This window comes from Thamnophis sirtalis, unplaced genomic scaffold (genome assembly GCF_051295495.1).
Source record: "Thamnophis sirtalis isolate CommonGarterSnake01/CBP01778 unplaced genomic scaffold, rThaSir2_p1.2 scaffold_1, whole genome shotgun sequence".
Classification (NCBI taxonomy): domain Eukaryota; kingdom Metazoa; phylum Chordata; class Lepidosauria; order Squamata; family Natricidae; genus Thamnophis; species Thamnophis sirtalis.
In genome coordinates this window covers 25,603,256-25,620,045 of record NW_028261381.1, presented here as the reverse complement: position 1 = coordinate 25,620,045, position 16,790 = coordinate 25,603,256, and the positions used below count along the sequence as shown (strand labels likewise).

The window sequence follows — 16,790 nt, the reverse complement described above, 5'->3', positions numbered from 1 at the left end:
GTGCAGCTAGATATTTTCTATCTTATTGTTTCACCTCTTTTTTAGTATCAGCATTTATATTATTTATTACCCTGTATTTTTATACTTACATAGTGTTCTGTGTTTCATATAGAATGAAGGGTAATTAAAAGTGTTTAGTCATTATATTTTAAAAATGGAAAGCAAAAAAAATGCATTTGAAAGGAAATCTTTTCCAGTAGGATTTATCAAAGATTTTAATACTAGTTGTTAAAATAGAATAATTAAATCTAAATTAAAGAAAGTACATACAGTATATGATTCAAACTCATATAATTGCATTTCCTCTGACATTTCTGCGGAGAGCTAAGAATTGAAACAATTTTGAACAGTGAATCTATATTATTCTGTAGCTATAAGAAAGTCAGATATTTTCTTTCATATGAATGAAAGTGTACTCAGTTTCTCTTAGAAACATTAAAAACATGAACCTAGAAATTTCTTCCATCACAGTGAGTGCAATCATAGGCAAGCCAGAAGGTGGATTCCTTAATTTGGCCTTAGGATATTGTATGAAATGCTAATTGTGATCTGTTCAGTGAACAGTAGTTAAGCAAAGTACCACTTGTGAGCCAGGTCAATATGTTTGATTTTTCCCCCCCATGATATTATTTCCACCATTCACAATTTCCCCCAGTGGAACATCTATCTATATTATATATCATATATCGTCCCCATTCTCACATAGAGTATCAGTTATGCCATTATTCCTCATACATTTATGGGCATTTATTGATAAATTTGAAAAGTTTGCATAGACCATTGAAAACATAAGTCTTTTAAGACTGTGGATGATACATTTTGCTTTTAATTAAGTTGATGGAAATTAGTGCATTGAGGAAAAGCTATGATCTTTAATTCATAACAATTAGCAATCGTAGATCCTAGCAATTCCGCTTGCTTCCTTTCAACTTCTGTCTGCATTACCTTTTCTCATTATTGTATACTTTAGGCCAGGGGTCTCCAACCTTGGCAACTTTAAGACTTATGGACTACAATTCCCAGAATTCCTCAGCAAAGCTGGATGAGGAACTCTGAGAGTTGAAGTCCATAAGTCTTAAAGTTGCCAAGGTTGAAGACCTCTGCTTTAGGCCACTGCCTAATTCAACTGTCTCTCTTTGAACTTCTGAGTCTTCCATTTCCAGCCATGTTAACTAGAATTAAAGCAAGTTGGAATTGAGAACCATGATGAAGATATCACCATGGGAAAAATCTGACTCATTTTATCAGATTTCATTTAACCATCCTTTTGAAAATATTCCTTTCTCTTTCTCAGAGATTAGCAGCTCCTCGTGTTAAGTCCAGAACGTTCAAGATCATTATGTAAGAGTATCTCTCTCCTTGCTTCTAGTTTCATTGCAATTCATGAATGAAATTCATTCATCCTCCTCCCTCTTTTTTTCTGGACTCTACTGATGGGTCTCCCATTTGTGTCTCCCACTTTTGGAATCTTCAGTCACATCCTGTATAAAGTTCAGTTCCACTTTTCAACGCAACCCCAGATTTTGTTTCCTCACAAATATTGAATTACAAATACAAGCAAATTAACACTTCACATTTCTTGGTGTCGCAGACTTTCCCCCTAAAATAAAAACCATAATATGGACTACTGAAGCTAACTTGCTGAAGATGCCATCTGCTGGTTATATTTGATCCATTACCACATTTCCTTGGAGGGAAAAAAAATTAATACACAATGAATGATCCTGCAAGTTCAATGAAATAAATATGACTTAGTCTTTCATGCCACATTTATTTTTTTGTTTGATGTATTTCTTAAAAAGAAATCTAAAACTCAGCCATACCTTTAAAAATATCTACCCTCAAGATAATGCATGCCCTTCTACATGCAAACAAAAAATCTTGGAGAAGTAAAGATAAAAAAGAGCAGTCTCAGTGAAGAATTGTTGCAAAATAAAATAAGTTCCTAAAGCAAAATAGGACAACATTTGGCAGGAAATTACTTGGATCACTTGTAGGCAGTTGCTTGTGCTTGCCCCACTAGAACCAAAAGAGTGGGCATGCTCTGTGTTCCTTCTAATAAATGTCATGATTTCTCTGTCATAACACCTATCCTGTGGAACACCATCCTCCCAAGACGATAGTTTCGACTCTTTTGACCGTTCATAGAAGACATTAGAGACCTCATTGTTCCCTCTGGCACTTAGGCTAGAGTGCTAAATGAGCCATACTTTTGATTTGGTTGGTAGTTGTTTTTCCCCCCACAAATGAAGGCAAATATACATGTCCCTGGATAATGTTGCAAGATCTGATCTGGGCCGGTCACTGGGACCAGAGGTTTACTCATCTGAACTTTTGGACTCATGCTACAGCCTGTATTGTTTCTTTTTTTAAAAAAAAATAATTGATTGTGAATGTGGCATGGTTTTAAACTTCAGGCATATATTTTAGTCTTTGGTAGTTTATTTCAACAAATTATCTTATCGCTACACATTATGTTTTGCTTTTTAATCTTTTGTTTCTTGCTTAAAGATATTGTTGTGAAATAGATGTGGTATAAATATAGATTGCGAACCAGCATTTTAACAGAAGTCAATCAAGCAGCTCACATGGAAGTAGTTGTAGGCTAGCAAATTCAACAGAAATGGGTGTGATTCTATAGCGGGTTCTTGAAATAGGTGGAGCAAAAGCAGGATATAATTGTAAGAAAGATTTTTTTAAAAAGAAGGGAAAGGGGAGTGGGGATTAAACAAATAGGAATAAATTCTGTGAATCAAATGTGTAAATTCTGCATGAATATAAAACTAACCTTTGATGGTTTCATCTCCAAGTTCATAGAAGCTGTGTGAAATCTCCCTTGCTACCTGCTTGACTGCTAATTATGTCTGTGATAGATGGTAAATGATCTATTTCTCCTGACTGTGCATCTCACTCTTCCCCATTTCTTTCAGGATACTGAATACCGTATTCTTCGAACTGCCTGAAATTGTTGGTGGTTTTCCCGGCTTATCAATCTTTGTCATTTTACTTTTGATACTTCAAATTCTCCACTGCTTTTGGTCCTATTTAATAATAAAGGCAGCCTATAAAGCTATTTTGAAAGGCAAGGTAAGATCAATGGCGATGGGTTTTTTTTTCTTGATGTCTTTTAATCATCTAGTTTTCCTGTGAATATTCTTGCATGCTTTATTGACTTTTTCGGCAGTGGAAGTCTGTTAGGATTTCTGACTTTAAATATGCTGCTAAAGAGACTCAAAATAAACATATTCTTCCGATAAACATAAGCTCAGTTCTTGTTATATTTATATCTTGGTACATTATATGAATTCAACTAACACAGCTAGTAAACTGTGCTTCTCTAAATAATTACCCAGGACTGTTTTACCTCAGAATAGAATCTGTAGGTGGATATCCCACTCTCTGAAATGTTCAAAGGCTGAGCTTTGAGCTCTATACATAAGGAAACTCAAATGAGCCATGTATTCTTGTATTTTAAGTTGTCTGTATTTTCCCCCCTATTTATCTACCTGTTTCCTGAACTAAATTCTAGTTTCCAGGTGAAAGATTGTTTTGAACTGCTCCTTCAAACTGCCCAATTGCAGTAGAAGGTGAAACAGCCTATTGCGCTTCTCTTCAGCCTTGTTTTCTGGAAGTAGTTTAAACTGTTGTGCTAACTCAGCCAACTGTGGTTTATTCAATGAACCCTGGCTAAGCAAACATTTGCATGTGGTTTAGCCACCGTGAGTCTGAAATATTTATTTTTGACCATCTGAATATGTATTTATTATTTGAGTATTAGATTGAATATATTATTCTGGTTTGAGGGGTTGTTGTTTTAATTTTGTGCTTAGTTCATCACCAGGTCTGTTTCTTAGGATTAGAAGAAATCTCTCTACCTGTGCATGTGTACATTTGTCTGGGGTATTTTCAATTCTTTCTGAAAGCACTTGTGCAGTTACAAACATGCATTGATTTTTATGTGTTGTCTTTTTCTATTTTTTTTAAAAAAGCAATACGTGTGGAAAACTTAATACATAAAACCAAACAAATCAATAACATTAAAAAGGCAGTATGCAAAATAGTCCTGAGAATCTAGTTGCAGAATCTGAAACCAGAAATCTACCCAGACATCTCATCTTTAGACTGATGGCTGGAGTTCTGTACGGTTTCTGTGCCTTCCAGACTGAGCCGCATACTGGAAGGTATTTCATGGATGTTGTGGTAGGCAGCCTCTTGTTTCATGGGAAAACTGCACGTGCTTTCTAAACCTTCTTCATAATTTCGTTTTTGCTGTCTCTGAAGGCTGGGAAGTGGAATCCTTTGCATGTAAGTTTCTCTGGTAGGAAGAACACAGTACAGTATCTCTCTCTCTTTCTATGGGCTTGCCTCTTCTCTCCTTTCTTTTCTGTGTCCTTTAATTGTTCAGCTGACTACTCACTTTGCATGCTCTTTGCAGCTCTACAGCCAGCAAATTGTTTTTGTTTTCTTCCTTAGTGTTTTTCCACAAGGGCAGGGTCTGCTTTTTTTTTTTTTCAAATCAACTGAGCATTGATCCATTGGACGCGACATGAATGGACCAACTGGCTTGTTGAATGAGCCTGACATCATGCTAAAGTCAACCATTATTTAGCATATTCCTAGACAGAAAAAATGTAAAGCTATTTGACTCTTCTTCTCTTGACCTCCTGTTCTAAGGAGCTTTTCAGGATGGAAGCATTTAAAGATGAAAAAGAGGGATTTTTTTCTGGAGTTGGCTCCAGCTGAGCTTATTATTTCTATCCTGCCATTAACTTACCGGAGGGACCATTAAAAGTATTTGCAATGGCCCACAAACCCATGTGAACATTTTATGGAATGTTACTAGATAGGGCTATTTATTTCCTTTGGTCTGGTGAGCATAAGAACAGTAACCGGCAGGGAATTTTATTGCTGCTTTGTCAGTGGCTTACCTCCTACATTTGAATTCAATATACATAACCTAAACAATCTACTATTTGGCCATGTAATAAAAGGTGCCCTATGCACATCCAGCAAGACTTCAGAGGCTTTAGATCTGTGATGGCGAACCTATGGCACATGTGCCAGAAGTGGCACGCAGAGCTATCTCTCTGGGCATGCCAGCCTTTGCCTGTTACTCTTCTGGGGTTTGGCACGTAGCTTTGTGAGTGCGGGAAAGTTGGAAACCAGAAAAGCAGCTCTCTGGTGCACATATGCCTGCTGGGAAGCTGAGTTTCCAGTTTCCGGTGCGCACATGTGTGCCAGCCAGCTTATCTTTGTGCACACATGCTTGCCAGAAGACCAGGTGACCTGCGCATATGCACAAGCCAGAAACCGGAAGGTCAGCTTTTCCGATTCCAGAACTGCTCTTCCCGTTTCCAGCACTCTTGCACATCCGTGCCATGGAGCTGCTTTTCCGGTTTCCAGCGCTCACCCGCGCATGCTCCCATTTCAGCACTTGGTGCCGAAAAGATTCGCCAACACTGCTTTAGATGCTAGTGTTCCTTTCTTATGCAGTACTAAAATTCATTATATGCATCAAATTCACACCTTTGCAGCTTCACTCAACCCTCCATCTCTTTGTCACTTTTGATACTGCTTGGCCTTTTTCTGAGGCTCCTTTTTCTGTTTAGCAGTTAGTTTTTTTCTGCTGCTCAAAATTTACTGCCTGCTGTTATGCCAAATGCAATTCATGATCAGGGATTTTATTATATAGTGCATTACTTCATAGTATATTGAGCTCTCATTGATGCATGAGTAGGGAGCCTTTTGGTAGTGGGGCTTGGGGAAGAGCTGAGAGGCAGAGTAAACAGAACGGTATTAAGAATACAGTTGGGGCTGGAATTTTACAGATTTCTCCCCATTTTTCTACAATGTGTTTTCTCTGACTAACTAAGTTAAGATTATATAAGCTCTTAAAATGCGGTCTTCATATTTCCTACCTCAATATGGCAGGCAACTACTAATTTGGGGAGAGTGCACCATTCAAGGTCAAGATTAGAGGTAGCTCTGAGAACTACCCTAAAAATAAGAATTTGAGAGCCACATGGTTGGATTACAAATTGCCCATTTTACATCAATGGCTTGGTGTTCATGCCCTTCTCAACTGCAATACTTTCTTTGCTGCTGCTTCTTGGCACATACCCTCTCCTGCTTATCTTGACTGCCACTGCAGACATGGCTTCCAGTTCTGATCTCTCTTCTGATCAGTCAAAAGCACGATTGCATGCTTTCTGGAATCCCAAATCCTGGTGTTTTTTTCCTCCTTTACTACGATAGCAAGTGGTTTGTTGTTGTTGGGGGTTTTTTTGGTTTTCATAATCCAGTTTGAAGCCATGACTGGTGATGCCCATAGAAGCTTCCTATGTTGTTTGTTGTTTATTGAGGCCAACTTTTCTGCAACACCCAAACTGTTCTTTTACTGTTGATATCTTTACTAGGGATATTACCAATTAAATGCTTGGTTTGTCCCCCAAAAATGTATTTACCTATGGAAACTCTAGACAAAGAAAGTGTAATCAAAATTATCAGCTGAGATCTCTTACAGCTATTTTGGCAAATCTAGTGGCATAAGCAATAACAACTGCAAGACGAATATCTGGTATAAGCTTTCAATACTGTAAACTAGTGTAGTTGTACAAGAAGTGATAACATGCCTTTATTGCTCTTCCTCTCTCTATATGGAGAGGGAGAAAAATTGAAAGCTTAAGCTGTCGATCCATGGATCAGATTTACTGATTATCTGCCATGCCTTCCTCAAAGCGGGTGTCAGACTGCATTAGCTTTATTGACAAGGGACATGCAGAGTGATATCAGGAATAAAGTAATGGTAAAGCTTACTTTAGATGCAACAGAAGTTGAGACAAGTATATCGTGAAGAGATTCTGGGAGACATTGTGGGAGGGAGGGAAGGAGGGAGGGAGGAAGGACGGACTGCACTATAGAAGTTAAAAAGGTGAGGTTAGGAGACAGCATAAGGGAGAAAGGATGAAACTAGAGGTATCCAGCCACTTTTCTTTGTTTGTTTGTTTGTTTGTTTGTTTTTGTCTGTCCCACTGGGCGTATATGCAATACTGCAAAACCCGGTGGTCGAGTCTAACCTAATTCTCAAGTCTAACAAATGAATCAGTCTGCTCTCTAACTTCTCCTTGAACTCTATAAACTGCTCTTTTTCCTCCCAGCCGAGCTATAGTACCAGATATAAGATGGGCTGGGAGAGAGAAAAGCCTGAACTGATCAGATGTAGAAGGTAAAGTAGCAGGAACAGGGGAAAGGATTAAGCTCTTCTCAATTAAGTGTTCTTTCTACCACAAATCCCAGAACCTGGTCCTCACCCAGTACCTACTAGTTTGATGCAATTTTCCTTCAATTTCTCTGGTTTAGCACTTTAGAAGCAAATAGCTAAGATGTAACTGGAAGCCGGTTGGTTTCCCAACTTTTGAATGGCGGCAGAGAAACTGCCATAAACTCCTGATAGTTGGCAATATAACAAGTAAATAAACAACAGAACAGAGAGCTGATCTCCTTTCTCTTATGCCACTGATACCAATAAGGTTTCTCTCCACTTCCCCTTTTCTTACACCTTTTGCAGGCAAAAGATGACCGAAGTGATGTGGAGTCCAGTTCAGATGAGGAAACCTCTACTCTTCAGTCAAAGACCTCCCATAGCTCAGCTACCATCAATGGGACAAACGGAACAAACGGGTATCTCACTGGTAGCAATTCTGCAGAGGAATATTAATCCTTGGAGTATACACTGCTACGTGAACTGTTTGCTACAGAAAACAAATAAGTTGTGAATGCAGGAGTTGATTTTTTTCTCTCTCTTTGTTCTTCTTTCCTTCTTTTTTCTGTGTAGGGGGGTTTAAATCTCAGAAAAAATATCTACACACACTTGGAATATTTAAAGCTTCTAATACCACACTGCTTTATTTCCTGTTTGTAAATGACAGCGCCACATGATTTTCTGTATGTAGGCATGCTGTATCTATCTATATATCTCTCTGACCAGATGGGAGCAGTATTTTCTTCAGTAGTTTTTGAGTATTATTTACTTTATATCTTACTTTGAGATGACTTCCAAATGAAAAAGAAAACTTCCTTAAGATTCTCTTTTGGACTTCATTAGGATTAAAGATTGCCAGGTTAAAGATGGGGGCGGGAGGGTTGTGCTTGGTTTCTCTAGCCAGTATTCTGATATTGTAGTTGCCTGCTAAGATTTCACTTATTGCAAAATCACACAAGTTTGTGATTCTTTCTAGATATTTTTTTTTAAATGAGAGGGAAGTTTCTTTTTGATGAAAGATGCTGACTTTAGAACTTGCTGGTACAATCACAATTGTTAATTCCTCTTCCATTTCAAAATGTTATCTTGATAGTTTTATGTAACAGAGTCAGTTTGACCATTCATTTTCGTTCACTATGCGTGCTATAAGAACACATTTTTAATTGATTTAACCCTTAGTGGCAAATTTGTTTTGGCTTCCAGCTAAATGAACTAACTTATCTTCAACATAGGTTCCTATCTTGCAGATTACCTCAAATTTTCTGTTTGGATCCATTTTTCAAGCATGTGCAATCGAACTGGTATTATAAGCACCAGCTTATAATAATTATAATATTTATTTCTTGCTTTTACTTTCTTATTATTTACAATATTCATTTCCTTCCTTTGGTAGCCCTTCCAGATGTTCAAAAATGCTGTGTGGAGTCTGATGAAACCATTCCATTGCCTTGTCCTGCGTATCAGCCACAACCTGAGCTGGGATGATTCAATCAATTACCAATCAGTTCTTTTGTTGCTAGTCCTTCCAGTCAGCCCAGAGTTGGCTGGGAGACTGTCACTCCTTTCCCAGCTTTACCTTTATTTATATATTTATTTAGCTGAAGTGAAAACTACCCATACATGGCACAGGTAGAAGCAGTACCACTGTAGATAAATCAGGAGGATTGTATCTCACATGCATTCCTGTGATATTTTTTTTAACACAAACTCACCTTTGCAAGAGAGTGAAACCAGGCTCTTCTGGAGCTTTTTATGTTGCAGAAGGGAGAGCAGTCCCCCTCAATTATCTTCATAGCTGTATTATAGGAAAAAAAATACCTTAGGGTTAGAGACCTTGATAGTCAGGGAAATGGGGAGAGGGGTTTCTTTTCTAAGTAGAAATGCACTCACAAATAGGGCTTCCACACAAAGTTTGTAGATACCTAGTTTCAGCTCCACCAGGACTTACAGTAGTTTGTCAATCAAAGATAGCGCCAACCATCTCAGTAGCCTTTTTTGGTGGAGCGGCTTGTGGGCTATTGTGAGTAAGAGTGCAGAATCTGCTTTGCCAGTTAGTTGCACAGGTCACATCTGGAACAAATGGTATGAATTTCACATTGATGCTTTTTCAAAACTATTTTAGAAGATATACATTTAGCTTGGCCCAAAGCCACCTGCGCCAAAGTTAGCATTGAAAGATCTAGCACAAAGGAAAGAACAGCAACTGGAAAGAATGTCTTTCTAGAAATAATGTGGGCTCTAGAGGCATGATGTAGAGGAGAGGCTGAATTATCCATAGTGCTAGTTTTGATGCATCACAGTAAAATGCCCAATTTTTTTACATTTACTGTTGGTGTGGCAAGACGAGTGGCTCATTTGAATGGGTATTATCTTACCAAAAACCTCCTGCTTAAGAGGCACTTGCTTTTGATTTAAACGAGCCAGAAATGAATTGTAAGCCAGTTTGGGAAGGTGGTCTGTTTTATCTTTTTGTTTGTTTAGTTTTTTGCTGCTGCATATCTATAACTTGAGAAAAGTTGAATAGTATTTTACCTGACTTTATTATATGGGAAGAGCTTTGGAGGGAAAAAGAAGACAAAATAATTTATTGATTACCATTTATATGAAGAAAGTGTTCATATGACTGTTTCTGAAACCAACCCGGTTGGTATTCCCAACAGTTGTAGGTATGCTGGTCCCCAATCTTCCAGATGTTTTGATTTGTTGCACAGGCCCCAAGGTATTTTAAGTCTTAAGATGGACTCTGGTCACTTGACTATTCTGTTCAAATACATTGGCAAAAAACTAAAACAAAAAAACAGTTACTTGTGTGGCCAAAAATCTCTTGAAATGTAAATATTGAAAACATTCCCTTATGTTTTCTACGTAACCCATCAATAGCCCTGTCCTCAAGAATTTAAGAAAGGGGAAATTAACAGGAGTTGTGAATTAGTATTAATACCCTCCCGGACATCCGTTAAAACTTAATTGGTCCCAGAGTTTCTATTTTTATTTATATATTGTCATTCCAAAGCTGTCACCCTTTGACTCAAGCTCAACTCTTTGATGCTAGGCTGAAGACTTTTGAGCAGATAGATTACAAGGGTCGCACCAAGAATAGAACCTGAGTCGTGATAAAGTTAGATTATCAAAATAAATATGCGTTTGATGTTCTTTCAGTTACGGTAGTTAGTATTGAAAGTGAACACTAATTCAGAGGGTTGGCCTGTTTAATCCCATGTCCATATAAACATTGCAATTACATAAATAAAAGAAAGAGGCTCCGACTTCACTAGTTGGCACCTCACGGACTAAAAAAGTGTTAGATAGTAGAGTGTTAAGGCTATAAAATATAAGTAAACAATGTTAAGTCACAGGAAAATTGGTCTCTCTCAATGCCATGAAGACTCCACTGGAAAGATGCCCCTTCTTGCACTCTAGGGCTTGTAAGAAAATGGGGATAGTGTTCACAAGTATATAAGTTCAATGTTCTCCTATGATTGTGCCTGCAAAGAGCCCAAGTCAAAATAAGGAATTATTCCCAGGAAGAATTCCTAGAATCCACCTGGTATTCCTTTGCCGCTAACAATATTTTTTCATGTAGCTTCTTTATTTAAAAAAAAACAACCCAAGTTTAAAAGGTCTTATTTGTAAAAGCTGTTTGGTCCCTTTTTGCACTAGAGTAAGAAATGCAGTGGCTGGAGTGTGTAGAATAGGAAAAAAAATGGAAGAAAACTCTCTGGGAGTTAGTAGCCTTTAGATTGACTGAATGTTTTAGTAGCCAGCCCTGGAGTAGTGAAGTAAGATCTATAATTGTGTACATTTATTCTGTTATCAAATAACAATGGAACACACTAAAATAAGTAACAGTGTGTTTTTTTAAAAAGAAAGAAAGAAAAGAAAATATTGGCTACACATCTGAAAGGCGAACGTCTCTTTGGTGTACATCCAGTTAAGTTGGAAGTGTGACGCCTTACCTGCAGTTTCAATCCAAACTGTAGAGTGCCAGATTAAAAATGCCAAAAAGAAATTATACACATATCTGTTGTCATTTTTGAGTTGGTTCAAGTAACTTTCTCATTCATTGCCTCTTTGATGCAGGTTGCCATTTCCTATAGGATTGGTTTACCTAAGATCCAACATAGAGGTCTGGGTGACTTTATCTTTGCACTCATCTTGTAATTCAGCCCTTACACAGACAACTTACTCCTTTCCTCTCTTATATCCCCAATTTCTACTGTTTTTAAATAGTACCATTAATTGGAGCTTAATCACATGCACTAGTTCATACTGAAAATTTATGTACAATGGAGGGAAAGGTGCATACATCCCAGAATTCACTTCCTCTCTCTTCCTTGCACATTCCACACAAAAAAATACACATTCCTCATTTTGTTTAAGGAGAAAATATTAGATATTAGTCGCTAATGACATCTAGCTAGGAGCCATTCTTCTGAGAAGCATTAACATGTGTTTTCCTCCCTACTCCTGTCACATGCTGAAGCGGGTTTCTTCCTTGTATCTGACAAATGGAGGTAGGTCTCTTTCATCTTCTAGCAGAATAAAAACTCGAGTTGGGATTATTAGACCAGGAGATTAACTATCCGTTTTCACACATGATCCAATACATTTCTGGGATCCTAGAGGGCCTTCTTCAGACTGATGGCCTATGAAGCTATGCTTTGATTCCAGTTATTCCACAGCTGGAATTGAGCGTGGTTGTGTGCTCATGAATGCTATAGTTTCCCATAAATGATGGGCAAATTATTATCTAACTGAATGCCGGTTTCTTTAGCTTGTCTTACACACTATATAAAAAGATATACGTTACACAGTATGCTGATGGTGCAGGTCAATTAGACAGCCTGTCATCACTTTAACAATACATGCCAAAAGTTGGCATTTAGGTCTATTAATGTGCATTCTTCTCATCACAGATTAATAGGTGTGTGTGTGTGCAGGTGTGTGTGTGTGCAAGCACACATACACACACACACATATGTACACATATTCACCATAACATAAACTTTGTTTTTCTGTAAGAAGCAGATGGAATAGTTTCTTCTCTCTTGTTATTAATAATTATTTCATTATTGTTTGCTATGTTCTTTGTATTCCTGGATTCTCATAAATTAAAAGTTCTGTATGCTGCTGTGGGAATGACCAAAATATTCCAAATCCAGCCATCTGGAAATAAAAAAACAATCAAAAGGGCTCTTATTCTACTACAAGAGTCTTCCTTGGATACATGGGATGCTGCTGCTAAACTGCCCAGCTTTAGTTTCTCTCTTTCGGAATTGTCTTTGAGGTTTTGGAGAAGCTTTCTTGGTGTAGGTTCCATCGCAGCATGTTTTTAACTGAAATGAAAATTAAGTGCCTGGCTCAGCTTTGCATACTTGGGAAATGGCTTCCCTTTGTTTTCATGTTGGTAGTATTTATTTCGACCTTCGCTTTAGCCTTGCCCATTAGTGCTACAATAAGGTGATCCTAATCAGAGGTTAATGACAATCAGATCAAAACGAAGTTTGATTCAAGCAAATCTGATACGGTGGAGGTGGGGGGGGGGCACAACAGGTGTGCATGGAAAGTGCAACCTACCGCAAAAGGGAACATCCTTTTTGTGCCATATTCAGTTGGTCAGCTCAGGACCAAAAGTGGTAATTTCCCCCGCTGAGATTTCAAGACAATCGAAGAGTCTGAGAAATTCCTAGAACTATCAGAACTTAACTGGCATATTCCATGGTCAAAAAGAGAACAATGTGTGTAGCCTTGGATTTTGCTTCTTTCTCCTTTTTTGTCGTAAATATAAAAATAACCATTCTTCTGAAATTCTTGGAATCAATCAATCAATATTGTGAATTTAGATTTGAAAACACTTTCATAATAAACACTAAGCATTAGGACTTTTATTTTCACTTGTCTTCTTTCTCATTAAATGACTGCGGAGAGAAACCTAAGGCCTGAACCTAGGCTGAAGTCCTCTAAGCAGATGGACCAGGGGTTGGATTCATAGATCACACACTAAGCTATTACTTGTTGCATAAACCGCGAGAGCTGGACTCCCACTTCATGCCAAGCCATAATGATTAGCTTAAAGCACATTATAATTGAGCATCACACACGAAAATCATTTACCTTCCAGTAGTATAAGGAAACATTTGCATATGTTCAATAAACTGACCTCAGGCACCAGGAACATAGTTGTACACAACTCACAATAAGGAGCTTTGGATAGTGCTGGAAGAAAGCTGCATGGACCTTGCTGCTCCTACCATCTTGATGTTCCTTGATTGAAAGTCAGGCTAGAAATGGAATACTGTAACTCTTTGGGCAAAGCAAAGTTCACATAAAAACAGAGAATTTCAGTATGGAAATGTCTTTTCCATAAGAAGAGAAGAGAATAACAGACTTGGAAGTGACCTTGGAGGTCTTCTAGTCCAACCCCCTGCTTAGGCAGGAAACCCTACATTACTTCAAACAAATGGTTAGCCAATTTCTTCTTTAAAACTTCCAGTGTTGCTGATATTAGTTCCTATTTACATTGGATACAAGCCATATCCTGTCTGAAAAAACTATCTGATCCAGCACTTTCCTAAAGTGATGCGTCACCATTTGCTGCTGTCCCCAAAAGCAATTATGCCTCTGAAACAGATTTTGAACTGAGGAATCAGTGGAAATTTCTACTTGCCCAAATGGAAGATCCTCCCATCAGTGAGATAGATATTCAGAAAGGGTAGTTTATTAAAATCATCTCAAGAGGCAAATCCTGGGCATTATTTTAGTGAGCAGAGGATTTTCTTAGTATTGAACAGGCACCATTGTCAGTACTAAGGACATGTTTTAATCTTGGATCAAAATCACTTTTGCAAAATCTGGATGTCTTGAGTCATACCATTCCCTCAAAATAAGGCTTTCTTAGTGGGAGAGTTAATACTAGAAGGATAATTCAGTGATTCTATGAAGGCAAAAAATAAATTGGCTGCTCCCATTTCCCAAGACCTTTTGAACTGTATAGAAAAATCCACTAAAGAATGTATAGAAAAAGCCACTAAGGACTCTTGGTGTAGATTTCCTTAAATTTCATCCTTTGTTTTTGATTGAATTTCCTGCTTGGTGTAGAAACCCAACTGAAAGTATCCCAATAACTCTTTGTTGGAGTCAGTTTGACAGTAGAGACTGCCTTCCTGTCTTCATAACTTAAGTCCATCACTGTGTCCAGCACTCAGGAGTCCCTTCAAGAATATACAGTATTTCCCTTCAATCCCTTCCAAATGAGGCATCACTGCCACCCTTCTTCATCTTCTAAAAATGACGAAAGGCATTTCTGAAAATAAAGATAAGGATGGATTCTTGTTGTTGCTTCTTTGTTTAATAATTTCAAATATAGTAAGATAGGTTAGAGCACCTAGAGGTGTCCTTTCTTTGATTTGTGCAATTTCTCAACACATTTATTTTCCTGAGACCAGAGTTAGGTACCGTGAGACCTAACAGTACCACACTACTCTTAAATGGTATTAAGAGAGGTATTTGTTTCCAGGCCAATGGGCAGAGGTGATATTCAGCAGGTTCTGACCAGTTCTGGCGAACCAGTAGTGGAAATTTTTCAGTAGTTTGGAAAACCAGTAAATACTACCTCTGACTGGCCCTGCCCCCATCTATTCTCTGCCTCCTGAGTCCCAGTTGATCGGGAGGAAATGGGTATTTTGCAGTATGCTTCCCCTGTCACACCCACCAAGCCACGCCCATGGAACTGGTAGTAAAAAAAATTGAATCACGCCACTGCCAATGAGTTATATCTCACTTTCAGGGGCTGGAGAACATTATCCGCTCACCTGTATCCCCATGTATTCAGGTGAAACTAAAAGAACAACACTCTTTGCCTAGAATGTACAAGATGGATCTGTTTTAAAATATATTGTACCAACACCCTGAGCAGATCTGTTACTTGGGGAACTAAGGAACCATTCAGCCTCAAGAGATAGAAGCAGTGTTCCTCATCCTTCCTCTATTTTTGTTTTCGGTTTAATATTCCACAGCTACTGAATATGTTTAGTACAAATTGGACTACCTGGAAATAGTAGTTTAGCCTGTTTGGATTCAGACATCTGTTATGCTGCAAACATCAAATCATGTTCTTTTCTCAACATTCAACACAATGGAGTTTGTTTCAGGCTGCATGGCTTTACATATCACACTAAATCATAATTTTTAACCACATAAAATAACAAAAACCTGTCCTGCTTCAAACAATGTTAAATTATTGTTCTTGAACCAATGTGTCTTGTTCATTTGTCTGTCAAATTTAGAAGGCCACCCAGCTCCATAAAGATTTTGAGCAGTATACAACACAGGTGGTATTCAGCAAGTTCTGACCAGTTCTTGAGAACCAGTAGCGGAAAGTTTGAGTAGTTCAGAGAACTGGTAAATATCACCTCTGACTGGCCCCTCCCCCATCTATTCTCTACCTCCAGAGTCCCAGCTGATTGGGAGGGAATGGGGATTTTGCAGCAACCTTCCCCTGAAGTGGGGAGGGAATGGGGAATTTACAGTATCCATCCCCTGCCACGCCCACCAAGCCACGCCCACAGAACTGGTAGTAAAAAAAATTGAATCCCACCACTGGTGTACAACATTCAAAACAGAATAATAAAGCAAGGAAAAGAATGATACCTGTCTAGAAGAGAAACATTGAAAGCAACTTTAAAAAATTCAATGACAGACATGCCTCTCATCTTAATTCAAGGCCTGTGGAATCAGCCAGGTTTTCAAATACCTCTTAAGCACTTTCAGGGTGTGGACTATAGGGATGTCAGAGAGGATATTGTTCAGAGACAAGTGCTGTGAGAGAAAAGTGTGTTTCCTGGTCCTCACTGATAACATTAGATTATGCCTGATCTGCCTGATTATACAGGATGGGCAGAAATTAAGAGAGATAGGTGGTCCTTAAGATAGTCTGGTCGTATTTTCTTTTAGCTAGCTAGCTACCTAACAGGTTTCCCAGTATTATGATATCTTCAACCCTCTCCTACTACACCTTGAATGAAAACAGCTTGCATAATCCTAGGTGTGCCTTGCCTGTGTTTGCTTTTGTCTCGAGCAAAGAAAAATGGGCACACCTTGAATTGTTCAATATGCTTGGAAGGTGGGTTGAGGGAAGATTGGGAACAGCAGAAATGCCTGTCTGGTTGTTTCCCATAAGGAATAATTTGATTGCTTATTATTAACCTATGACTATCACTAAGTGTTGTATATTATGATCCTTGATTAATGTATTCTATTTTATTTTTCTTTATGTACTCTGAGAGCATATGCCCCAAAGATAAATTCCTTGTGTGACCAATCACACTTGGCCACTAAGGAATTCTATTCTATTCTATCCTATTCTGTTCCGTTCAATTCCATTCCATTTGACACATTTCCTTGTGGACATCAAAAATGGCCCATATGGCAGTACAACTATCCAACATTTATCAGCAGCTTCTTTGCCATTTATATCACTTACAGGCATTGACTTTCCATTCTTTGGGTGCTTCCCAAGGGCCTTTTCATG

The 16,790-nt window shown here is 38.3% G+C and overlaps 1 protein-coding gene across 5 annotated transcripts in view; it reads left to right on the top strand.

The window, feature by feature from the left end:
* The window catches only part of CERS6 (ceramide synthase 6), a 92,167-nt gene extending 79,024 nt beyond the window's left edge, over positions 1-13,143 (top strand). Inside the window, exons 9-11 of one of the 5 annotated variants that reach the window (XR_015695952.1) lie at positions 2,931-3,087; positions 3,990-4,305; positions 7,568-7,678. Coding sequence is in view for 4 of the 5 variants with exons in the window: in XM_087709449.1 (XP_087565575.1) it covers positions 2,931-3,087; positions 4,282-4,473 (349 nt within the window). In the remaining variant the exon portion in view is untranslated. Of the gene's footprint in view, positions 1-2,930; positions 3,088-3,989; positions 4,781-7,567 lie in introns of those variants that run through there. The other 4 variants (XM_087709458.1, XM_087709466.1, XM_087709449.1 and 1 more) reach the window with 4 other exon arrangements.
* The last annotated feature ends 3,647 nt before the right edge of the window (positions 13,144-16,790 follow it).